The 26153-nt window shown below is 37.4% G+C and overlaps 1 protein-coding gene across 3 annotated transcripts in view; it reads left to right on the forward strand.

Moving 5' to 3' along the window:
• Positions 1–26153, forward strand: part of LSAMP (limbic system associated membrane protein) — a 631380-nt gene that overhangs the window by 379060 nt on the left and 226167 nt on the right. For all 3 annotated transcript variants that reach the window (XM_010345960.3, XM_074404330.1, XM_003935432.4), the window contains exon 3: positions 25453–25578. In XM_010345960.3, the coding sequence (XP_010344262.1) occupies positions 25453–25578 (126 nt within the window). The remainder of the gene's footprint in view (positions 1–25452; positions 25579–26153) is intronic.

The raw sequence follows: 26153 nt of genomic DNA on the forward strand, positions 1-26153 counted from the left end.
AAACGCTCAATAAATGATAGGCATATAATCATTAATGTTTATATTCTGTTCTCAGAGACACCTAAGTAACATCCAACTTACAAAGAATTCTCACCTTTTACAAAACAGGGCTTGCTTCTCAGTGCTTTGCAATTGGAGATCATTTGAAAAACTCTGACCTAATCAGCCATTTTAGGCCTTTTTTTTTTTTTTAATCACCTCAACCCAATGAAAAATGTTATTGAGCTGTCTGTGGTTTTACACTTTTTTTCTCATCATCTTTTCGCAGGTTTGCGGATGCTTTCCAAAATATGCTAGCAAAACCTCCAACCACTACCATGACTGCCTGCATTCTGTACTTGTTTCCTGCCACATTATCTTCAAAGACACTGAGTGTGATCTCCTGTAAACTTTTACGTTGAGGAAATAATACCTGTCCCCAAAATAGGACCAATACTCATAATTAAAATTAATAAATGAATACTAAAGGTAATAAAGTGCAGTCTGTACAGGCACTTGAAGAAAGAAGTTAAATTTTTTCTCTTTTATTCTACATGCCTATATTTGGAGTTTCATCTTGCTTAGGTTACAAGATCCTTTTGAACATTTTCAATAACTGTCTTTATGCGGCTCATAATCCTTCAATACCATACTGCTTATTTATGTATTCCATTTTAAAGCTAAGAGCCTTTGTGAAGCCTACCTCAGGCAACCCATGTATATGGAATGATCCTATTTTCAAGAACTTCTGACATTTGCTATAAAGCTTTTTCAGAAATGGCAGCCTGGGATTTTTTTTCTTTTTTTTTTTTCCAATCTTTAAATGCAATCACAACTGAAAGGCATCTAGTCTTTTCAGGGCATCTTCCACTGCTAGAAGATGTGGGAGACAAAGAAAGAAATGGAAGCCACTCCATGCAGCCTCAGCTCCCCACACTCGCCTCTCCTTCTGCAAGCACAAGTTTTGTTCACATTACCCTCCTGTACAGCCTTGGAGTTCTGGCCAACTGGGGCTGTGAGAGCTGAAGATTGTGATATATGAATTACTTCCTAATCAGAAACCAGTGGAGTTGTTTTATCTTCAAAAAGATTGCTTGTCTTGTTTTGAATTAGTGTTTTTTTTTTTTTTTTTTTTTTTTAGGTACAATTATATTTCTACTTTCACCTGCTAATTGTGGCCCACAAATAGAGACCTGTTAGACTCCCCATTTCAGTCTGTCCCCCTTGTGTGCATGAAGTGGTTCTCCATGAACACACAAACATCACACTCAGCTCTGTCAGATCAGCTTCATGGCCACATTTATCAAAATTATCCCAGAGTCCCTTGCAGAGATGAGTATTAATAGGGTTCATTTAAAACTAGGAGTGTTACTAATGCTTTTTTCTATGTGCTAAATGGGAGGAAACAAGAATTACACAAACAAACAAAAAAAAGGTAGGGTTGTTAGAATAGTTAATAAGGCGAGGTGAAATCTTTGGGCAAGGGGAAATAACGCTGAGCTTTCAGAAATTTTGATACATCAATTTACATATTATTATTCCTACTGCTTTCCATCCAGAAAGCAAAGCAGCCTTTTTCTCCACACACAACACATGACAGGTAATCAAGCTTGAGCATTTTCCCTGAGTACCTTCTATCTGTCCATCTATCTGTAGCATTCTTAAAAGGTAATATATTAATTAAAAAGGGGATGTTAGCTCTGCATTCAATTGATAAAGAGAGATTCTGAAGAGGAGAGCAAACTTTGAAAGCACAAGTGGAAAGACATTAAGAATGATATTTTTTTCATTTTCATACAAAGCCATTTGCACACAACAGACCAGGTGTTATTGGCAGGTCTGCTTCACAGAACAGCAAGCTAACTTAGTGGTATCCCTAGTAAGTTTTGTTGGATAGCATTTCACACTGTGATGCTGCATCTGTGCCCAGGAAATGCCGTTTTGTTGCACTGTATTGAGGTGACATCTGCTCTGACTTAGGTAGATACTGCCATCACTCCTTTCTCAAGCAAAGTAGAGAATCAGAAGCAACCTATTTGTGTCCATTGGCATTAAGCTGACTTTCATAATTATGTATTATCCTGCCAGAATTCTCATGTTTCACACTCTACATGGAAGAAGGTCAACAGAATACTTGTCTTAGAACCTTATCTGCAATCACCTATATTGGAAAGTTTTTGATGAGCTGATTCTTTTTTTTTTTTTTTTTAAAAAAAAAAAAAAAAGAATGTGGTAACCGGAGATGAGTGTTTAAAAAGTAAAAAGTAGGGGCCAGGCACGGTGGCTCATGCCTGTAATCCCAGCACTTCGGGAAGCCGAGGTGGGTGGATCACGAGGTCAAGAGATCAAGACCATCCTGGTCAACATGGTGAAACCCCATCTCTACTAAAAACACAAAAAATTAGTTGGGCATGGTGGTGTGTGCCTGTAATCCCAGCTACTCAGGAGGCTGAGGCAGGAGAATTGCCTGAACCCAGGAGGCAGAGGTTGCGGTGAGCCGGGATCGTGCCATTGCACTCCAGCCTGGCTAACAAGAGCAAAACTCCGTCTCAAAAAATAAAAAATAAAAATAAAAAAAAATAAGTAATGGTAATATGGAAAACCATCACTTTTTAATTAAGTGGAACAGCATCTCATTATATTCCATCCAAATGGTTGAATACTACTAGTATCCAATAGATAGAGGCCAGGGATGTTGCTTTATATCATGTAAAAATTCCCACAACAAATAATTATCTAGGCCAAAATTTTACTCTGCCAGGGTTGAGAAGCTCTGTCCTAAAAGGGTGTAAAATTTCGAAATAGATAAGGCATAGATTGAGAAAAAGAAAAAAGGCACTGGATCATTATACTTCTAGAGTTTCTAGAATAGGAACACAGTTGCTTACACAACTCTGACTGAAAGATTATCCCCCTTGTTTTGTAATATCATTCTTTGCTACCAAGTATTTGTGTTTGACAGAAACACATTCATGCAGAATGGTGAAAAAGAAGGAAATCATGTGGCTAGGTTACTTAAGACCTGCTCACTATTAGGCTGGTAGATAATAATACTGACAGAGTCTTAAGACACATAGAAAGGAACAGATGTAGAATTCTAACCCAGACTATTTTTTCATCCATAAAATAAAAATATTTGGTATTTCCATTAATGCCATTAATAGCTTCTAGAGAAGTACAGAGGATTAAACAAACTAATACATGCAAAACACTTAGTAAATGCTCAGTGAATGTTAGGTATTGTTATAACCCTTCATATATTATCATAGTGGGAATATGAAAATAGGTAACCCTAAACTTGATATAGAGTTACATATGCTTCTATCTGTGAATAGTAGATAAAATTTTAAGGCCGTGAAGCTCCTGTTAATGACCTAATATTATCCATAAACTCAGTGCACAATTAAATCTAAGTGAATTGTATAATATATACATATGTTGGTTTTATTGTAGCAGTGTGTTGAGATCAAAGAAAAAATAAGTAATATAGTTTACTTCAAGCATAAATTAATCCTTCAAACATATCCAAGTAAAAAAACCACAGGAAAAAAAGGTCTCCCATTTATGAAGTTTTCAAAACTGGTTGCTATATAAAATGATGTATTCAATTTTAAAATCAAGATTTTTTTTTGCATGCTTTTGTTGACTTTTGTGGTTCCCAAAACGTATTTATGGCTATGCTTCCTTTTTGCTGAGGAGTTGTAGCTATTGAGAGGACTGAGAGGTTTCTGGTTGGCATAAAGCATTACCTTCTACTATCATTTCTGCTGCTTTATTCTTTATGGTATACATCTCTGTGTCATTATCAATGTCATTTTTAAAGTGCAACACCTAAGTGTTTCCCCTTTCTTGACTACAGGAACAAGAAGAGGCTTCATCCCAAGGACACTCAGTTTAATCATTTACTTGCAAAAGGACTGAATTTTGAATATGAATCATATTCATCTGTCTAAATTCAGATGCCTTTGATTTTATAAAAGGGGAGAGAGGATTTTGAGATCAAATATGTTTCATCAATCTTTGGCTTAAACCTTGGACAAGCATGTCTGATAAATTGATGTTCATTAACAAGCAACTGTACAATTCAGAAACCACTCATTTGTTAAATATTTTTCTTTTGATTGCTCCTCAGAATCAATTTACTGGTTTTTTTGGCTAATGTAGCCCTTAAAAACATGTAGGGTCAGGCGTGGTGGCTCATTCCTATAATCCCAGCACTTCGAGAGGCCGAAGCAGGAGGATCACTTGAGGCCAGTAGTTTTGAGATCAGGCTGGGCAATTATAGTGAGACCCAGTCTCTACAGAAAAATTTTAAACTTATCTGGGTGTGGTGGCTCACACCTGTGTTCCCAGCTACTCTGGAAGCTGAGGTGGGATGCTCACTTGAGCCGAGGAGGGTGATGCTGCAGTGAGCTGTAATCACACTACCACACTCTAGCCTAGGTGACAGAGTGAGACCCTGTCTCGAAAAAAGTAAATAAAGAAAGAAAATTAGCAAGACATGGTGACATGTACTTGTAGTCCTAGCAACTCAGAAGGACTGCTTTAGTCCAGAGATTTGAGGCTGCAGTGGGTTATGCTCACGCCACTGCACTTCAGCCTAAGCAGCAGAGTAAGACCTGTCTCTAATCGGGGGGGAAAAAAGGAAGAAAGAGAAGTGACCACATTTACTCTAGCCACTTTAGGTTTCCCAACATGAAGCTGCTTTGGGAGACTCTTCCATGGCCACTTCCATTCCACCAAAGGTATTTCAAACCTTATTATCATTTTATTTCATATTATGTTCACTTCTTTTGTGAAATTGCTAGGGTAGTTAATAATGACAGAAACACAGAAGTGAAAAACCAACCAGTAGAATGAGCGTGGTGGGTACACAGATAAACCAAGAGATGACATGTAGAGTGCATGCATTTCAAGGTTATGTGTGCTTTATGTAGAAGGAAAAATCAATGTATTTTTTTTATCCAAATGAACTCTACACAGATAGCAGTCATTTCTCCCTGTTTATCAGAGAGAGTTGGACAACTGTCACCTCCCTTCATCTCCTTTCAGTGAAGACAGATTGTTCTGATCAGCCTTTCCATTCTGAATTCTTCTCCCTTGACCTGTGTCTCTTAAGTCCCATTCTGGCACTGGGAATACAGGCACTGAATTTTCTTTCATCTATAAAAATACTGGAGTAAGGTCAGAATCATAGTGTTTTACCTGAGAGTTCCTCTCCCCTCAGCTCTGTTTACCCAAGTAGGACAAAACTATTCACACGTAACAGGAATTTGCTTTATCTCTGGGTATGTCATTCCACTGTGCACTGTGCTTCAATGAGCTGTCCATTGCCTTCTTTTTAATTTCAGTCCCGGTAAGTAGAAAAGGGGACCAGGATTTTTATTCCCCCCCCCGCCCCCACAAAGAGAGGCAGAGTAAAGAGTTGCTGTCACCTGGACTGCGGGGACTCAAGATGAGACAGGGCTTTAGTGATGTATGTTGAGGGCCAAAAGGAAGACTTTGAAAGGTGAACCTTAAAGAGACAAGCTGGTCATTGAAAACTAAATTGCCAAACTTGCCTCCAGTGAACAAATGCACCTGCCATTCGTATTGCAGCCAATTTGCTGTTTCTACTTTTATCTCTCCCACGCAGCAGGCTCCAAACTCTCAAAGGTTTTTCTGTGGCCTCTCTTTGTAATGCCCCAACCAGCAGGACTGTTAGATAGAGGCTTCTGTGTATGCATCTTATTCCCACCTTCTCTCCCACTCATTGCATTAAAATAAATTAAAACAATAATATTCACAAGAGAAGTAGAGTTCTAAGGAGCAACAACTCTTCCTCCAAACCCTAATTCTACTGGAAGCCATCCAGCTTTTCAAGTTGGTGCATGGCACCTCCATAAAATACAGGCACTGGAGCCTAGGCACCAAGGGAGAGACACTCTGTGCGGTTAACATGTTACTTAGGTGTGAAGTAATGCTTTTAAACCTACTCTCAGAGAGTGAATAATAGCTTCTGGAGAAAGACTTCCTTTGAAGGATGAAATTTTATAAGCAAGGTCTCAGCCCCAAAACATTTTTTGCCATGTGCAGAAATGTTTGACAATAAATTATAATCAAGTGACTACTTTTAATTACCTAAACAGGAGGGAGAAACACCATCTTCCATAAAAAGAATTCAGAATGACAAATGTAGATTTGCTTATGTGAAAACATCCAATTCAATCATTTCCAAACGATTTAATTATTTCCACATGTATTGTTGAGCTTTCACAAAAGCTTACATTTCTCAACCCTAAAAGATGCTTCCAGTTACAGACTTCTGATTCCCTATGCCTGTGGTTCTCTGAAGACACCTCTATAGATTTAAACACAGGCTATTTCAAACACTGGCAGGGAAAAAAGAAAGACCTTGGAACTGCATCAAATATAGATTGTTTTTCTTTTTCTCCTCTCTCATGAAAACCTGAAGTAGATGCTATGCAAAGTATTCTAATACTGCCTTAAGGTTGGTATTTTTATTTGCACAAAAGATAAATTATTCAATTGTGGTTTCTCAATCAACTATAACTCTTACCTAATATAAGGGAAGCTCTCAGTCTTTTGTCTTATGACATGCAGAAAATGACAAGCATTTGAGCAATATTTCTATTCTGTTGCCCTTTCAGGTCTTTCTGACTTGCACTTCTCTCTCATACTTTAGGCCAGCCAAATGAACAGCCTTCAATTAAAAGTGGAAGTGCTAAGTGACTATAGTGTGTATCTTAGAGAAGGAGAGGTGGGTGTATATATATAGTATATATCTCAGAGGAGAAAGAGCTCTCATCTGAGAGCAATGGAATTAGAAATAAAAAGAAAGTATTCAAGGCATTCCATGGTTCAAGAAATAAATACTATTTAATGCTTCAGTTTTCTCTACAGAGATGTCACAGATTCAAGTAAATAGAAGTTGCTGGTCACCTGTTACTTCCCAAAAGTGTATGTCTAGAAAGAGGTCTCTGGCCTTCACTGATACATCTATTTATGCTTTCCCTGTGTTCCAGAGAAATATTTCAAATCACTATTTCTGATGTTCTTATCAGATGGCACTAGCATGTTCAGAGATGAGTGACATTTATCATAAGTACTTCCTATATTCCAGGCATCATGTATTTCACAAGTATTATTTTATTTAATATTTGTAAAAGCCTATGAAGTAAGTTAATTTCCCCATTTATGCAGATGAGAAAACTGAAAGACGAAGTAATTTCCCCAAGATTAAATAGCTAGTAAATTTAAGAACTGGGATTGAAACAAGGCTCTGAAACCCAGTGTCCAACCACCAAATTATTCCCTATAAATACATATTGAAAAAGATGGTTCCCATCCTTCTGTATCTTCAAATACCCTTGATCAGAACAATTGATCACACTTACATCTTCTATTCTAGACCCTTGACCTCTATGTTTATCCATATAAGGAAGCATCAACCATGAGACTATGGAAGTTCAGCTCAAGGAGTAATCCTCCTGGTTCATTTCTAAAATGCTCATCTAAACAGAATAAGCTTATGCCACTGAAGTTGAATACAATCTTATCACATGGGATGTTACCGATATATACAAACTATAAAGGTCAATTCTTAAATCTCTAATTAGTATTATAACATGTGCTAGGCCAAGTATAACCACATAGTCATGGGACATATCCTGCAAGCCCCACAGAAAGATCAGTGATGTTACCATACAATCCTGGCTCAATTTTATCTTCCTTTTGTGTTTTCTGAAAAGAAGCTTACATAAAAGAAAATATTCTAAGCATATACACCCAATATACTTTCCCTAAATGATTCAGTTAATCCTTGTGTCTGTCCTGGAATCTAGAAAATCGGATATTTTTATCTCTTTGGAGATAAAGACACTGAGCTATGGAGAGATTTTGTAGCATGAAGGAGCCCTACTGAGAGTCAGAGAAAGGATGAGGCTCAAAATCTAGGTCTCCAGAAGCCTTGCGTTAAGTGAATGGGACTGCTCTTAGGTAACTGCTTACTTATGTAGGTCAGATCTTATTTTCTATTCAGAGTCACACATTTTAACTCTGTCCCTCTCACTATTATCCTGAAATTCTCCCTGGTTGGCCTTAAAAAATAGCTTCTGTACTAGAAATATATTCAGTTAAATTCCTTTGTTTTTCTTAAGAAGTGATTGTGTAATAAGGAAACCTGAAAAACGCCAAATATAGAATTGTTTCACTATGGGGAACTGAGAACATACTCAATCTATGTTTGAAATCTTATTTGTCCTGATAAAGTATAATTCTGTATTTCAGTAAGAGAAAGTAATACAGAGGTCCCTGAGTCCTTGCATTCATTATGTAACAGAGTTTCCTTAAATAATTCCTGAGGTATTGTCTTTCTCCTCCAGCTGGAGGGAGAAAGAAAAAAAGATCTGCAGGTACAGAAGATACCAAGACAGACAGAAAGCCAAAAATATTATCCAGGGCTCATTTATTCCAGCAGCTGTGCTATTTGTTAGCAAGTATATGCAAATGGAGAGAAACTTGGTTATAGTACCTGGACTACAAAGTAAGAATTTTTAGTACAGTATTTCCTTAAGCAATGTCTAGAAATACCTGGTACTGTTAATTATCTTTGTAAGTGTGATACAAGTTATGATTCTATTGATGAGAATGCCATTTTGCCAATTCAAATAATACTCTTTGATCTTTGTTTAGCTTTTACAGAATACTTTTTTTTGACACTGTGCATCTAATACAATTCCATTTTGAGATTGCCAAATTTCCAGGATCTGTGACTTATAGATTAGGGGCCTAGAAGTGGCTACTTCCAGGTTTTTAGCACTAAAGGTTTACAATCGGGATAGGCTCACAGATAGCAAACATCTAACAGGCAGTAAAGATAAAAGTGAGGCACAGAATTAGTGAAAGACGTCAATTTCTGACTGAACTGTGGCTTCAGAATCACAGAGAAGAGAAGTTCCTGTAAGGCCTGTATCTTTTATAAGGTGATGACTTATGTCAGGCAGGAGGTTACAACTGGTCAGAAAATAAAGAAGAAATAGATGAGTAGACTAGAGGATTAATTATGTACTCTTTAGCAACAGCCAGTCTCCATTGAATGGATGAAGAAAGGGTTTCCATTCACTTGTCGTAGTCATGAAACATGGGGGACCTTGAGAGGACATCATATCAAGTTTCTGACTTTCAGGCTCATACACTCCTAAATAAAAGTTAAGTAATTTGCTCTTCTTAAGGATGCTTTCATCAGAGTCATTTTAGTCGCTAATGTTAGTGGCTGAAGCAGATATTGCTGAGCTCTCCTGACTTAGTTCTTGCTGATGCAGTCCAGTTCAGTTTAGGCATGCTGCTGTCACATAGCAGCTATGCCGTCCTGATCACATACCCACCACAGTTGATGTGGCAAGGTAAGAAGGGGCTTTTATTTAAGGGCGAGGCCTGCATATTGCTTATTTCACATTTCCCAACATTTTCTTGGCTAGAGCCCAGTTACATGGTTCCAGAGGAACCCCAAGAGGTTGGGGAATGTCAAGAAGCAAGATAGATACTTGGTGAGCACTGAGAGCCTTCTCCACAATATCCAATGACATAATAGACAATAAATTGGGAATACCATTCAGAAGCACATTGAAAGTAAGAGCACACACATTCATTCTTCCAGGAAGCAGATGGACTAAATGGTGAGGTCCATGGTCACTGGACAGAGTACAAACAGGGCTAATTTAAGAAACATCTGGGTGGAAGCCTAGTTTATAAACCGAAGATTAAATGTTAATGTGTTTGTCTTTGATTTTTGCATTGTTTAGGAGAGTATGCAGCATTCGAAATATTTTAATGAAAGATGTTAAACAGAAGAGGCTAGATTGCATTTGGAAAATTCACACATCTATGTAAAATGTCACTAATTTCTCTACCCCCTTTTCCTTGTTTTGACTAATTATTACCATATTAGTAGATAATTTGATGTTCCCTTTGTCCAGTGTAAGTGAAACATTCCTATTCCTCCCTTTAGGACCTATAAACCAAAGTGTACTTTGAGTCAAACAATGTAGCATCTTATTGAATCAGAGAGAAAGGTTATAAAGTTTTTAATGTGTGAATGTGGATTCATGTTTCGGGAATAGCCATAGAATATAAAATTTAACACGTATATAATGTGACTGTCTTAATCCCAAATATGTTATCAGTTACCAGCCTAGCAGATTTCTGTTTGGATCATAATTGTTTTTTTACAGTGTTTTAAGGTACTTTAAAAAATATCTATAATAATTTACTCTATTTTGTAATTAGACTTAGTGATTAGAATCTTTTTCACTTACATAACTGTTTTCCCTTAAATGGATGGCACCAGCTGGCTTATAGCTGAAACCTGATCTGACTCCCAAAGCCATCAGAGGGACCAGCATAAGGCAAAGCCTAATGTGTTGTAGAGCTTCATGAAAAGTTAGTAGAGAGGAGACGTTTTGCATTCTTTTACATTTCTTTGGTAACACTATATATATGTTAAATATGTTAGAGGAGATTTTCTTTGAGACTTAAACCTTAGCTTCTCTGGGCATATCTTCAATTTTTATAACATGGAAAGAGGCTAATATTATGTTCTCTCACACAGCCTGTAATCATTAGAGGAAGGGCACATAGCTAAAAATTTGCAGTTTGGAGTTGAGCCACTTGGGGTATTTTACCATCAGGAGAAATGTGATTGCTGTATAATTAATGAAAAGCATTAGCAAAAGGCTAAAAGAGCAAAGTAATCAAAAGTGGCCCTGCATTTTGTTTCCTTGTAATTTTACACATGGTATTGAAGATTTGTTAAGTTATTCATTCATTCACTCACTTATCACACAGTTAATGAAAAGCCCTATCAAACTAGGCACTGTGCTTTCTGCTTGTGTGACAAGTCTGACTCTTGGAAATAAAAGATCCTATGTCGAAAGTCCCTGGTAGCCAACTTATATTCCAGATGAGGTTAAGTGACTTGCCAAAGGCAGAGGGAGGATGGGTAAAGAAACAGAGAAAGCAGCTCGCCCTTTCCTCGTGGATTAAAAAGGAAGAGTTATGGGCTGAGAATCAAGAATATTCCTGGTGGCCACCAGGCCTGGTTCTCAGTCCATCTGGAGCTGTTTGGAACTGATAAAAACACAGGAATCCTACTCACTGCTGCAGCATGTGTCTCTGCCTTGTGCAGTCTATGGCTCATTAAGAATGAAGGATCCATCATGTGAGGTGCCTTAACTGACTGTGCCAATGTGCATCCAACTGCATGGCTACCATGACCACCTTGTCCTAATTCTTGCTTTGTAACCTGCCTCGTGCTTGTGATGGGACATAGGCGATAGACAGAGACAGTGGGAGATACTCATTTTCCTCATCTACTGCTCAATTTCCTTAGAGTTTCTATAGAAACTCAAATGTAGTTTTTATAGACTTCCAGCCCAGGCCCTATGGAAAAGCTACTATGCCTGCTGGCCACAAGGCCAGTATCAAATATAGAGCTGATGCAAAGTCAAGCAAGAAAAATTCCTCCTTTCTTCCCTTGTGGATGGGCTGCTGATTCCAACCCGTTCTCAGTCACATCTGCATCACATTCTCCCCACACCTCGCTCTATTTTTCCAGCAGTCAGGTTTTTTAGTCTATGTGAACCCAGAGTTCCAGTGGCAGTTAAAACCATTTCTTGTTGGAGGGAAGGGTCAGTGGACACATCGTGTTGTATAAACACAAGCATTACCAGATGGATACAAACATAGTCACAGAGGGTCATGGCTGCCACAGAAGTCATTTGCTAGAGTGCTCTGGCCCCGCAGCATGTTACCAAGAGGCTGCTTTTTGTGAGAATTGATCGGCTCTCCTAAACACAGGTGTTGTGCATGTTTATGTGTGAGACTGGGAGCCAAGAGGGGGAGATTTCTACAGGCCGTGTTGGTTTCCCTAGGACATAGAGGTTTGAATAAAACATCACGACAGGGTTGCAGAAGGGAGAGAAGAGGAATCTTTGACATTTTCTCCATAACATGCCCAGGGCTCTGAACAGAGGGGGGCAAACAAGAGGCCCCTCCATGCCTGACTTCACATTTAGCTCAAGATTAATAAGAGAGGCTTGCCCCATTTGGGATCTACTTGCCCCATTTGGGATTTACTCTGATTTACAAGAAGAGATGGAACACTCCTTTCTCACCATCACCACCATGCCCTGCACTTCTTGAGTTTTAAAAAGAGAAGGGAGAGAGGAGAAATACCATTTCATGTTGGCCAAATTGAGGGAAGGGAAATGTGATATAGGCAGTAAACAGGCTCATAGAAATGGATCTAGTTTCCATTGCAAAATTGTTCAAGCTTTTCAAGTTGCGCATATGATCACCAATATTTAGAAAAATACCTCAAAATCAGAAAAGTAAATTCTAAACCACATAATCCAAGAACTGAATAATCAGGAAAAAAAACAGCTTCAGTAAACAAACTCCCATAGCTTCAACGCAATCAGTGGCATTTTCATTTCTGTGCTCAGCACAACTACCCACTACCCAGACTTTCTTATCTCTAGTTGTGCCCAAGTTATTTTGGCCTCTATTTAATCAATATGACAGCATCTAATCTGTCAGGGTCAATTATTTATTTATTGTTTAATTTTTTGGAGACAGGGTCTTCTCTGTAACTCAGGCTAGAGTACTGTAGCATGATCATAGCTCATTGCAGCCTCCATCTCCCTGGCTCAAGAAATCCTCCCACCTCAACCTCCTGAGTAGCTAGGACTACAGGCATGTGCCACCATGTCAAGCTAATTTTTTTTTCTTTAAATTTTTCATAGAGATGGGCTCTTGTCCTGTTTCCCAGGCTTGTCTCAAACTGCTGGCTTAAAGCAGTCTTCCCACCTTGGCCTTCCAAAGTGTTGGGTTTACAGACATAAGCTACCATGCCCAGCCAGTAGTAGAAAATTTATATATCAAAGCTTTCCTTTCATCTTGACATAATCAAAAGAACTGGTCATGAACTTAGTACTTTCACTCTCTAGCTTTGTGATTTCAGCCAAGAGACTGAAACTCACTGAACCTGAGTTGTCCAACCAATGTAAGGGCGAGATGTGGTGGGAATGGTACCTGTCTGAGCTATCACATAGGGATATAGTATTGATCAAATACGACAAGACATATACCAGTGTTCTGCAGACTGTATAATGTTATGCTACCTTAAATATCATTAATGACCATCATCATTATTTTTATTATTTCTTCTTACTTTTCTACTTGTTTGTATCTTCTTTTATTATGCAATATTCCTTTGCCCCTCCAAAGAATGGCAAACAAAGATAAAAGGGGAAAAAAATCTAACTCATATTAATCAATTCAAGGTTTTGTTTTGGATCTCTCTTCCCCCATCCCCATTCCAAATCCTTCATGACCTTATGTACCTCTCTGGAATTTTCAAACTTAATTAGATTTACAGAAATTCTACCTCTCCTAGCTATGTTTAACTTTGCAGCAACAACTGTGTTTTCTATCATTATTAATAATTTTTGAAAAAATTAAAATTGATGTGAATGTATTAATTAATTCACAATGGTAACTTTATTTGTTTAAAAGGAAATAATGTGTATGCTTCACATTCTGTTTAAGATGGTTCACAGTAAGCTTAGAGCAGGGGCAATGCCAAGAAAGAAATTCTAAAACCTCCTGTGAATCCTATTTTTTGTCTAAATATTCTATCTTCTGGGCCCTTAAGCAGTGGCAAGAAACAACTTTTATTACTTTTGTTGTATTCTAGGCATGCTTTAGTTCACTCTAGTTGGTTTCTATTAGAATCTACCTCCTTCTCTACATGCAAAGAACACTGTATGCCTTAAGCAACGAAAAAAATAAAAGAATGTAGGCTAGTTATGTAGGCATGAAATCATTACATTTAAGAGATTCTTACAAGCACCAGAGTTATCTCTACACATTTCTGATTCCCAAAATGAAATGAAAAATGAGATGAACAGTAAGCCATTTTGAAAATGGAAGAGTAACTCTTCATATTATTTTCATGATAAACTCCTACTAGCCCTTGTCTTGAAACCAGAAAACATGGTTGATCTAAGTCATAACGGTTATTGTTTTATCCCCTCCTCACCTTTTCTCAGGCCTAGCACAATGTCTTTATGTATTGTGGGCACTCAATAAATGTTGGCTTGTATTATCTTTAAGCATAATAGTCAAGGGATTCGTCCCCACTTTATACTTCTATTTTCTATTCATGTATGGGTCCTTTCTGTCTGATTTAAGACCTACTTTACTTCTGGTATAAGGACTTATCTTTTACCATAATAGCTAAATAATTCATTCATGAGATATAGATAGTATTTCCTCACATTTAATTTTAAAAAAAATTATAAAACACAGAAAAAAAATTTCGGTTACCCATGAAGTGTTTTGTAGTTTTTAAGGCTATGTCACATTTTAGGGCTTAATCCTACTGGCTTCTCCTGGAATAGGAAGTGAATTTCTAGTAGATGCCAGCAAGGCAATCCAAATTTTCATCTGTAAGAATTATGCCATGCAACTTCCTTTCATATAGAAAAATATATCTTTTAGAGTGTAAAGGGGGAAAAGTACACTTTTTTTTTTCTCCAATAACATCTTAGGGTGCCGCTTTACAGATGTCGGAATCCACTCAACTGCTATTTGCCACCTACCCAAGGTAGCCTGATATTTTTGAGGTTCCCTCTGTGTGCTACCCACATTTCTGCCAAGTAAAACCATCTGCTCTGGCCGGACAGTATCTAAATCCTATTCTGTTCATACCAGAAACATAGAAGATATTTTGCCTAGGTAAAGGCATTCTATCTACTTAAATCAGCATCTACATGCTTTCCCAAATTAGCAAAAACCAATATCCAAATGGCTGGAATAGGAGTCTGGGAATATGAGATTTCAGAGAAGCTGCTGACTTGCTGAGTAACTGCAGCTTCAGCGAGCACACTCAGAAGGGTTCCATTTACTTTTATTTAGCAAGGCAATGACCCATCCATGGGAACAGCCACTTGACATCCCACAGAGTGCACCTATTGCTGAAGCAGCAATGACGGACACCCTGAGCTGAATGCACATACTGGTGTCTGAATAATTTGTCCCATTTCCAAACTAGAATATTCACTTAGATTCTGGAGTGATTGTGAACACTTAATATAGAAAAAATTCAGTTTAATATACCTTCTTTTTAGGTAGACGAAGGGACACTCAGTTTGCAGCTATCCATGCTATATGTGTCACCATCAGAGAACATTCACCACTGGGTGGTATATAAATGAGCTGCGTAACATTTCTTTGTCCCATGGCTACCATGTTTAAGTTATTTAGAGCCATCTAATTCAAATTAACCCTCCTTTTTGATGGTGACAACTGTCTGGATGAGTCTCTAGGGACTGTTTGGTTGTAAATCTGACTTCCTGGGACAGTGCTTAGGACTCATAGGGCCACTTGAGAATATAATAATGTAGAGCTCAAAGGCCCAAAAGAGTGTGCTTAACCCAGCCTACACCTTTAGCCAGCAGAGTAAAATGCCGGCTACATCCCAGAGGACTACATAACTGAAGCTTCAGGCACTAACTTTTAGTTACATGTGCAGTTCAGAAACTGCTCCTGTCTGATTAAAAGAGGATTAAAGGAAGATGACTTTTTCTTGACCATACATTGTCTTAATATGTCATTTTTATTAGCTTCCTGCTCCAGTTTTCCTGACTTTGCTGCATTATCACACACGGTACCTAGCACTGCTTTGTTTTGTGCATACATTTTATCTTTTCTTCTAAATACTTACCATATTATCCCTCTTACCTTATTTGGAACATCATTTAATGCATGCATCAATGTAGCATTAGTAATCACTTCTGGCAGAGAAATTTGAGTAACTGATACTTATAATGAGTTTTTTCTACCCTCAGCTTCACCTGACACTTAAAGAAGCTATAGTTTCTGGGGGTTTTTTCTACTTGCCCATAAAATTTGTGTCTAAATGAACTCATGTTCTGGTAAAATGTGATTCAAATGCCTACTTTGCAGGCTGATGTTTCTTGCTTTGCAAATGGATCCTAATAGAAGTGGGAACTAGAGCTAGTGCCAGTTGTATTCTCCTACAAGGTCTAAGCTTCAGAGACTCAAATTACAGCCACAAAACACCTGGCAACATCTGTTGTTTACAAGGACAACAAATTAAAGAAGACCAATTTTTTAGAGACATGACAAATTATGTATAATTGTGACAAAATTTTATTCGGGCTGCTTTTTCTTGGAAGTCCAGGAGTCAGCTAAGTTTCTAAAAATTTTGTGAAAATTATTTCATTCATGGTATATATTCTTGCATCCTTGTGACACTTTTTATTGGAGATATATAGTGTCTAGACATTTATTAAATGGCTTAACATACTGGCAGAGCTCTGCATAATAGTAGATAAAAACTCAATACATATCTTTGGAGTAATTTATTGTTAATGCCAAAATTAATGATTAATTATAAATTGTAGTAATTACCTACACCTTTTGGCAGTCACGGAGTCTGCAAAAATATAACTAGAATGCCATTAGCCACCGAAATGCATGGGCTCTTTTACCATGTTATCCTAGGAGGGCTCAAGCCAACACTTCATTAGCTAGTTTTAGTATATAATGAATAATAGGTACATTTGTCAGATCTACTACTGCTTTGTAGATAGACCAAGTTCATGTGTTTTATCTTATTTGACCCTAATATCAATCCTGTAATATTGCCTAATGCCAACCTTATACCTCCAATTGCTAGGCAAGGAAACTAAAGCTCAAAAGAATTTAAATAATTTGTTATAGTTTGGTTATGTATACAATCAAAATCGGTTAAGCACCTACAAAGTGCCTGATGATGGGATTCAAAAAGCAAATGTCAAAGAATATTCTGTTACACAGCGAGCTAGTGCCTGGACAGGATCACAAATCCCCTGGCTCTCAATCTAGTACACTGTGCTACATTTCCCAGTCCTGTCATCCATCCTGGAAACTCCCACACCATGCAGCAAAACATGCTTTAGTGGCATTTTCAGAAACAAAATGCCAGGTTAGATGGATGTTTGATGTTTCACTAGATGGCATTTATGGGTTGCATTGTATATTTTTACTCTCATTGTTGAATCCTAGGAGTCTGCTTATTAAACACACCAAGTGCTGCTCAAGAAACATCCCATAGATTTCTGAACCCAGTTCTTACATAGACACACCATACTGTTTTACAGCCTGTGACATATGCAAATAAACAGGGCTTAAGCTTCTCTTGCTGTACCGAAGAAAAGTTAAAAATTAGGAAATTGATGGCAGTTTTTTTAAGACCCCACCATCAACACATACACAGTAGTCTATACACTTTGCCCCATCTTTGAATGAACAATAACTAATGAGACTAATTTGTTGATCATTTGTACCATTAGAAATGGCACTTTGAATTGAGTACAGATAAAATCTGCTAATTATTTGAGGTTAGGGAAATGAGCCAACTGACTACTTTTCTCTCCTACTTTGCAACTGATTAGTTTCATTCTGTTGGTTGTTCAGTTAGGAACCAAGACCAAACTGACAGATACAAAATCAAAGCTTAACATGCAACAAAGCTAGTATGTGGAAGCCAAAAGGGCATCTAGGCAGAGATGGCAACAGTTTGCCTCTGTGGAAAGTCTCCTCTTCAAATTTTCCTCTTATTATGGCTGATCCTAAATTTGCAACAATTAGGATTCTTTGGTTTAAGGAACAGAAATTGACTCACTAATCTGATGTATAAATCAGGTGGTCCACTGGAAGAATATGGAATAAAACAGAATTGAAGGAAAACAGAAAAACCTTACCTCAGCAAATACACAAGCCCCGTATCTCTGGATATCCAAATAATAACCTCAAATAATTAGTGGCAAGAACTAGTGAAGAATAATAGTCCTTTTAAGTGGTTACCCTTTCATGATGTATACTAACTATTGCTGCTGAAAAAACTACTCCAAAATCAGGAGCGTAAAATAATAGTTACTCTTTATTTTGTCCAAGTGTGGAAGTCAGCTGATTTAGGCTGAATTTCTTGAGATGACTTTGCTCCTAAAGCTATCAGATTTAACAAATGAAAATAAAGTAAATTTGTATTTGGGGTAAACAACAAATAATTTTCTTATGTGTCTCGTGCAATATTTGGAACATATTTATACTAAAGAAGCATTTGTTGGAAATTTAACTGGGTACCCAGTATTTTATGTGACAATTCAGCCTGGCATCTCCCCTCCTTCTCCTGGGATGATGCTCAGCAGAGCATGTTCTTCTCATGACAGTGATAGAGGCACAAGCACAAGTGAGTCCAGTGGTGCCAGCACTTTTCACAACAATGCTTGTGTTCCCAATGCTGACTTCCTGTCAGCAAAAGCAAGTAACATAGCCCAAGGATGAAAAGTATATGTCACCCTCTATAGGAGACCATGGACATGACGAAGGATGGGGACAGAGGGAGGAGTACAGAATTGGGGCCATTAACACAATCTGCTAACAAGAGATTAAATCAGTTTCATCCTCTTCTGAATTATTCCTCATAGAAACAAAGTTTGAAGAGGGGATGTCTAATGGTCCAGCTTAGGTCTTGTACTCAATCCTTGTCCAAGAATTGGTCACTTGATTAATAAGAGTCCCAACAAACGAATAGCTATGGGTAAGCAGTTGTTTTTCCAAAGAAAAACCAGGATGTTTTATCAGAAGAAACAGGTATGGATTCTGGGCAAGTAAAAAAATATACGTCTACTCCACTTATGTCCCTGACTTTGCCTCCATTTCCACTTTTTGGCATACATAAGAAATCTTAGTCTTATACAAAAAGAAGGAAGGATGATTTGTGAACCCAGAGAACTGTACAAGCAACTCTGTACAGTCAACTCTGGCTCCATAAGAGTCAGGGCAGACCCTGGAGATTTGCTAAAGGGGGTTGGTAAAAGAATTACAAAGACAAGAAGGAAAGACAGAAAAACTGGTGGCAGAACCAGACTGACCGTGTCATAATCTTACTTAAGGCTGCTCCATTGCACAGCTGAGGGAATCTACATTATTAAGTGCACCTAGATCTGAGCATTATTTCAGAAATCACCATTAAGTTTTTACTAAATAGAAAAAAATTGTTGGCCCAGTGCAATGGCTCGTGCCTGTAATCTTAGCACTTTGAGAGGTGAGGGTAGAAGAGTCGCTTGAGCCCAGGGGTCTGAGGACGCAGTGAACTATGACCACACCACTGCACTCAGAAAAACAAAAGAAAGAAATGCATGTTTCTTAATGTAGAATTTATGTGCATTTCAATAAATAACATTACCTATTTAATAATTCAGATTTTAAAATTAACATATAATAGTGTGGTATCCAAAAATTAATGATATATTTAAACAGTATTTTGGTTTAATTACTTAGCATGGAGGGTTATATTTACATGTTTCCCAGAAATGCTGGGCTGGCCAGGCACTTTATAGGGTGATTCTGAAAACCAAAACAGTGTATGCACTTTACATCATTCAACAAATGGTATTGTGGACATTGGCCAAAAAATTATAGGGAGAAAAAACCGATTATGTCTCATACCAGAAATGAATTCTATATGATTTAAAGAACTCAATACAAAAAAAGAAACAAAATAAAAAGAATAGAGATAAGTGTTCAACTGTTATGTTGTAAAAAGATTATGCACAAAAATGATGGAAGAAATAAGAGAGAGATCAATAGATACAAGAAAGTTTTAAAATTCAGCAAAACAAAAATAATCATAAACAAAACTAAGAGCTGAAGAATAAATTGTAAAAATTACTACATGACAACAAAAGGTCAATTCCTTACAATCTAAGTAGCTCTCATTAAACAGTAAGAAAAACAAAATAATCCAGACAAATGTAGTTATCACTGAAATTGAATAGATTGAAAACATTGAATAAATGGTTCATGGCATTATATATAGGAAAATATAAGTCACACTAATATTCTATTAATAAGAATTGTTAAGGAATTTTCTGGAAAGGAAAGAACACTATACAGCACACAATGATGTTCCAAGAACTGAGCATAAATCACTATTAAAGTGATTTTGAAAAACAAACAACTTATGTTTGCTGATTCAAATAAGAGTATTATGTTAAACAGTACTTTCTAGGCAGTCATTCCCACTGAGAATTAAACTAAAGAAAATATACCATCTGTACCACCTTTGCAGAAAGGAATATGACCTAAAGGAAGAGTAAAGTTTGTGAAACATGCAAATTTTAAGTTGTGACTCTAGCTCTATCATCCGTTAGCTATGTAATATTTACTCATTTTTGTCTCCTTTGCCCACATGTGGGAAGTGGTGGTGGTGGTGGTGGTGGTGGTGGTGGTGGTGGTGGTAGTAGTAGTAGTAGTAGTAGTAGTAGTAGTAGTAATACATTTTACTTCCCAGGATCTTTATAAAATTTTTATGGGGTAAAATAATACAATTTTTGAATTGCCACCTGATGTTATTGGTGATTATTATCTAAACTTAATTCTACAAAGAGCTACGGGAAACTAGGAAAGAAGTATTAAGCTATTACACCAAGAAAGATATGTCTATATCTATCTAACTTTCTCTCCCTCCTTATAGAAAAAGAAACAAAGACATTAAAACTCAGAAAGCCTGTAGTTGAGGAAGTTAGACACCAAGTTCTTTTTGCTTCCTGTGTTCCTGAAATATACAGACATTTCTCTGTCTCATGGTTAATGCTTTTTATTTAGAGTCAAATAAGTTGATAGTGAAATAAGTAACTAAAGGAATCGCTAAGTAAATATTGATAAGAGCTCTATTTTACTGGTTCAAAATAAAAACTTATTCCTTTCTGATAAAAAAAAGTCTATAAGACACCTTCCTTGAGTGAAGTAAAGAGTTGAGAAAAACTAAGTAAATGTTTTCAAGCACTTTTGGAGCACCTACTGTGTTCTAAGCACCATGCTCTGTATGATTCAGTGGTTTAGAAAACAAAGGCCCTGCTGTGTGCCTCTTACAGTTTAGTGAATAGCACAGGTAAGTAACTCAGCTGTTATGATCCAGTGCTATGAAGGTGAGACACAGGGCATTTCACCCAATATGGCCTCAGGAGCGGGGCATGAGGTGAGAACACAGCCTGCTTCACCAAGTGTGGATCCAGGAGCAGAGCAGGACACAGGGTGTGGAATGACAGGAAAGGCTTTGACAAGCAAGTAAGGAAACAAGGTGACAAGCTGAAATTTGAAGGGGGAAAGAGGGTAATCTCATGAAGAATTGAAAGAAGAATATTTCATTTAGGAAGAAATACAATGTCAAATGCCAGAGTATGAGGAGAGCACATTCCAGAAGCCAGAATTTGCCTGATCCCACGAGATGACGCAATGCAAATAGAGTAGGAAATGAGGCTGGAGAGAGAAACGGGGCCAATCACAAATGGCCTATTAAACCACATTTAAAAGTTTGGATTTTATCTTGAGGGCAGTGAGATTAATCAAGAGATATTATTTTCACATTTGCTGTTTAGGAATAAAATATCTGATTATAGTGTGGTGAATGTATGGCAGTGAACATGAAGAGAGGAAGGCTAGAGACAAAGAAATCATTTTTAATGTCTTCTCATTTCAGTCATTTAGCCCCTCCCAGAAAGAAACGTTGATGTCTGAAACAAGGTTAGTGGGAGTAGGGACTGTGAGTAAAGAATTAATCTGAGATATAGATAGATATAGATATATGTATATATGTACCACACTCATATAAAATTGATCAAGTTCTGTGGTTTATGCCACATTTTTATGTCACATATATGACATAAACCACAGAACCTGAGGATCGATTTTAGACGAGTGCAGTGAAGAAGAGAGAGCAGTCAAGGGACATGCTTCACTTTTTTTGCTTGGACAACTTTGCCTGATGACACTGTTAACTAAGATAATAAAACAGTGTTTTGTGGGAATGAAGATGGTGACTTTAGTCCTGAGTATGTTGAATCTTGGGTATCTGTGAGGCAGACAGCAGAGATCAGAATAGTCCATCAGAAATGTCGGTATAACAGTCATTAAAAAATCTGGGCTGCAGATGGTGACTGCTATAGCTTCAGAAGCTAGAAAGTAGACAAGATCCTTCAATGAACGTATAGCTTGAGATGAAAAAAGAGGTAAATAATCAAACTCTTAAATACAGATAAAAGAAAAGACAAGAGAAGCTTAAGAGTTAACCTGAAGGCTGACTAGAAGGATAAGAGGAAAAGCAGTTAAGTTTGGTGTCCTAGAAACCAAGGGAAATAAAAAATAATGAGTGGAAGGAGCATCAACAGAACCAAATACTTGAGAGAAAAAAAAAGATAACAAAAATTGTCCATAGACCTGAAAACAGTATGGTAATTGGTGAGCTTCCCGAGAGTAAATTTCATTTGGGCTTAAGGAGAGAAACCAGATTGCACTGAAGGTTGAAGTGTGGATGGAAGATGACGATATGGTGTAGAACAATTCCCTCAAGAGATTTAAAAAAAGGGATTGAAAGTTAATAAGATGGGAAAAAAAATTAAAAAGGACACGTGTTCTCAGGATCTCCTGAAAGCTATGTCACGGAAAAAATTTTTAAAAAGTTAATAAAAGAGCAATGTGGAGTTCAGGGAGGAATTTCTTTTGAAAGCAAAAAAGAGGCCAGGCACAGTAGCTCAGGCCTGTAATCCCAGCACTTTGGGGGGGCCAAGTTGAGTAGGTCAGGAGTTCAAGACCAGTCTGGCCAACACTGTGAAACCCCATCTCTACTAAAAATACAAAAATTATCTGGGCATGGTGGCGCATGCCTGTAATCCCAGATACTTAGGAGGCTGAGGCAGGAGAATTGCTTGAACCAGAACCCAAGAGGTGGAAGGTGCAGAGAGCTGAGATCACGCCACTGAACTCTAGCCTAGGCTGTAGAGCAAAACTGTCACAAAAAAAAAAAAGGCAAAAAAGACTGCATCATATTTAAATGCTTATGGGAAGAAGCTAGTACAAAATAAAGTAAGAAAACAAATGATGGAGTGAGACCCATTGAAAGTGATCCAGAGGCATGTGGGATACAATGATACGTGGTTACATTCCTAACTCTTCAGCACAAACACTTTCTGTATCTCCAGTCTCTGAGACTCAGTAATTGAATAGATTGTTCTTAATTTGGAGATGCAGTGTGGTTTGGTGGCCAGAACATAACCCTGAAGTATTCTAGATTTTATTCCCAACTTTATCAGTACCTGTCTATGTGAAGTTGAACCAGTGGCTTAACTGGTGTGAAATGTAAATACAGTCTTTGCTATATGTCCTTTTATTTTTTTAAAAAGAGAAATTGTGAGTCAATTGTACCACAGGTAGTAATTCATTGAGATTTTTTTTAACTGAGTAATTTTTTTCTGTTTTTATAAATTTGCCTGGTTTTATGTTAGGGATATAGAGCCCTTTATATTTTTTATCAGAACATATCTATATTTCTTCTCCTTACACTGTGTCTTGTGTTACAGTTCAGATATAACTACAACTTTAGTAATGCGGGGTCTTACAATTACTATATTGCTCTCTATGATAGGTTTTAGATTGTTGAGTATGGCACATAGTATGTCCAAATTTTGTTCTGAAACTATCACTGATTTATTGTTAATTGCAGTAGTTTTGAAGATGTTCAGAGCACTAGCCTACTCAGCTGGAAATTAGAAACTGTGAATACGAAGCAGTCAAACAATTGGACATTCAGGAGTTCTGAATTCTAAGTCCAGTCATAGTTCTTGGTGGGCTCATCCTTGACAAGCCATTGTTTTTCTCTGTGCCTGATATTCTTCTGTATAAAATGTATATGCTCTTTCAGGCTTTCATTGCAAAAGTCTGTGAGAACATATTGCGAGACAGTGTGTGAATATGAGAAAATGACCCTTAACTCCAATAGATAAAAGGAGGATTAGGAACTCTGTAAAAAGAGATTGATAAATATTTGGAATCAGCTACAGTCTGCTGCTATTGGGTTTGATTTGTAATGACCGGTTCCCTACCCAGAGGCCCTATGAGTGTGGAATGCTGAGATCCAGAGAGCCCTCATCCTGATTCCTCCTTGGGACACTCTGAACCAGTCAGTTGCCTAGATACCATTAGTGTCTCCTAATGAGGATTTGCAGGGATCTTTTGGCTATCAGGTGCTTGCTTCTGCAAGCAGAAAATGTTCCTGTTTTATTTGTCACCACACAGAGTCCTTAAAAGGCACTAAGAATGAGAAAACCTAAAATTCATTATTGAACTCCTTCATGCTCTTTTGTCATTCTCCTTCCCCTAGACACTTACTTTCTCAGGGACAGCCTAAACAAGTGAGTAAAAAAGAAGAAAATCACAGTCAAACTATAAACCCTGTTATTTGTAATCAGTGCATAACCTCTGTGATAAAATTTGTGAGTAATTCACTTCCCACTTAAGCCTACCAATGTGTGATCTAATGTTGCCACCCTGAACACTAATGAAGGAAGTCAGACAGCAGTACAGCTTGCCCTTGGGGACTCATTTCTCACATCACCAAAAACTAATTTCTGTTGTTTTCAGCCATCTGGTAGCCTGGGTTGTGAAGATGAAGTTTCATTCAAGTAGTGCTTATGAGCAAAGGCCTGGAATTGGCTGGGATTCAAACTCATTTTCTGCCCCTTCACCTAGCCCCCTCTGTGCCTCAGTTTCTCAACCATAAGTAAAATCTTCATAGGATATCATTTATTATAATAAGTTATTAAAGTAATATTTGTTAAATACTCCATGTAGGGTTTCATGCATAATAAATGTTTAAAGTTAGCTATTAATTGCATTGTTAATAGTAGTGGCATCAGAAGTATTAGAAGTAATCGTATTTTTTAATGTCTACCTATCTGTGACACAGGCCTTATTAATTCACTTTTTAAGTTCTAAGATACTTCATGCAGCCTGTTATACACAGAGATGATATTTAGATGCTTACTATTGTGGTGATTAACCCATGTTCCTTATGTGGCTAGATTATAAGTAACCAGGTATTACCACATCTTAACACAGTAATGTAATCTTACGGTAAATCGCCTTGTTTTTCTTTTGCTGGTATTTGGAGAAGGGACTGGATTATATTTATTTATATATACATAAGAAAATAAATTTAACAATGAGAAATGATGTATTATTAATTCACATAAATGTGCAAGCTCTATAATATCTAAATAAGGTCCATTCTAAAATTTTTAAAAGCTAAGATTTTTTACATCATACTACTCTATTTCCTACAGCACTCAATTCGCCATTGTGAAGGGTGTTCTTACCTTATGGGAGTGCTTTAAAACAACTTATAGACTTGGTAACCAGATGACAAGCATGGGTCTTAAAAGCACTCTACTTAACACAAAAATTCGAAGTAAGTTATAAAACCTTGAATTTGCACTTCCAGTTATATGGCTACAAGCCTAATCTTACTGACAGGGTTACATATTCCATTTCCCTTTGTTTTCACAGTCCCACCAAAGATCTCCAACATCTCCTCGGATGTCACTGTGAATGAGGGCAGCAACGTGACCCTGGTCTGCATGGCCAATGGTCGTCCTGAACCTGTTATCACCTGGAGACACCTCACACCAACCGGTAAGCAATGCTCCAGGTTCCAATATGCCACATACTGGCATATGAGATCCTCATGCTCCTGGAATTCTGTTGCATCAGAAGAGCATGCATGTATCTTGTTAGTAATACACCAAGAGAATGGCAACATAGGTCTTCTTTAGGGTCCTCATGATCTTTGCTAATGTCTTCACCTCTATAAAGTTTATAATAATAGTACTGAACATATATCTGTATAGATCTATCTATCTGTAAAATCTCAGTTTCAACAGAACAGCCCCCTCTCCAGCAACTCAACAAATACAGAAGCATTCAATGGCTTGATCTTATATGTAAAATATATGCCCATTTGGTGATTGAATGTCTTGGGGCAATATTTTGTCTGAGTTACCTTACATAGTTGTTTGCCTGTTTGCTTTGCTTTACTTTTAACTACAGTTTTCTAACTTGTAGCACCTTGTGAAGAAATCCATCAGGAAAATACAGAATTGTTTCTGACTTTTATTGTTCTGGCCTTGGCATCTGGTTCTGTGATGGGCATCAGACATGGAGTAAGCTTCTTCAACTCATTTTGAGTCCCAGCTATCGATACTAATTCA

The sequence above is a fragment of the Saimiri boliviensis genome, chromosome 8, assembly GCF_048565385.1.
Source record: "Saimiri boliviensis isolate mSaiBol1 chromosome 8, mSaiBol1.pri, whole genome shotgun sequence".
Lineage (NCBI taxonomy): Eukaryota > Metazoa > Chordata > Mammalia > Primates > Cebidae > Saimiri > Saimiri boliviensis.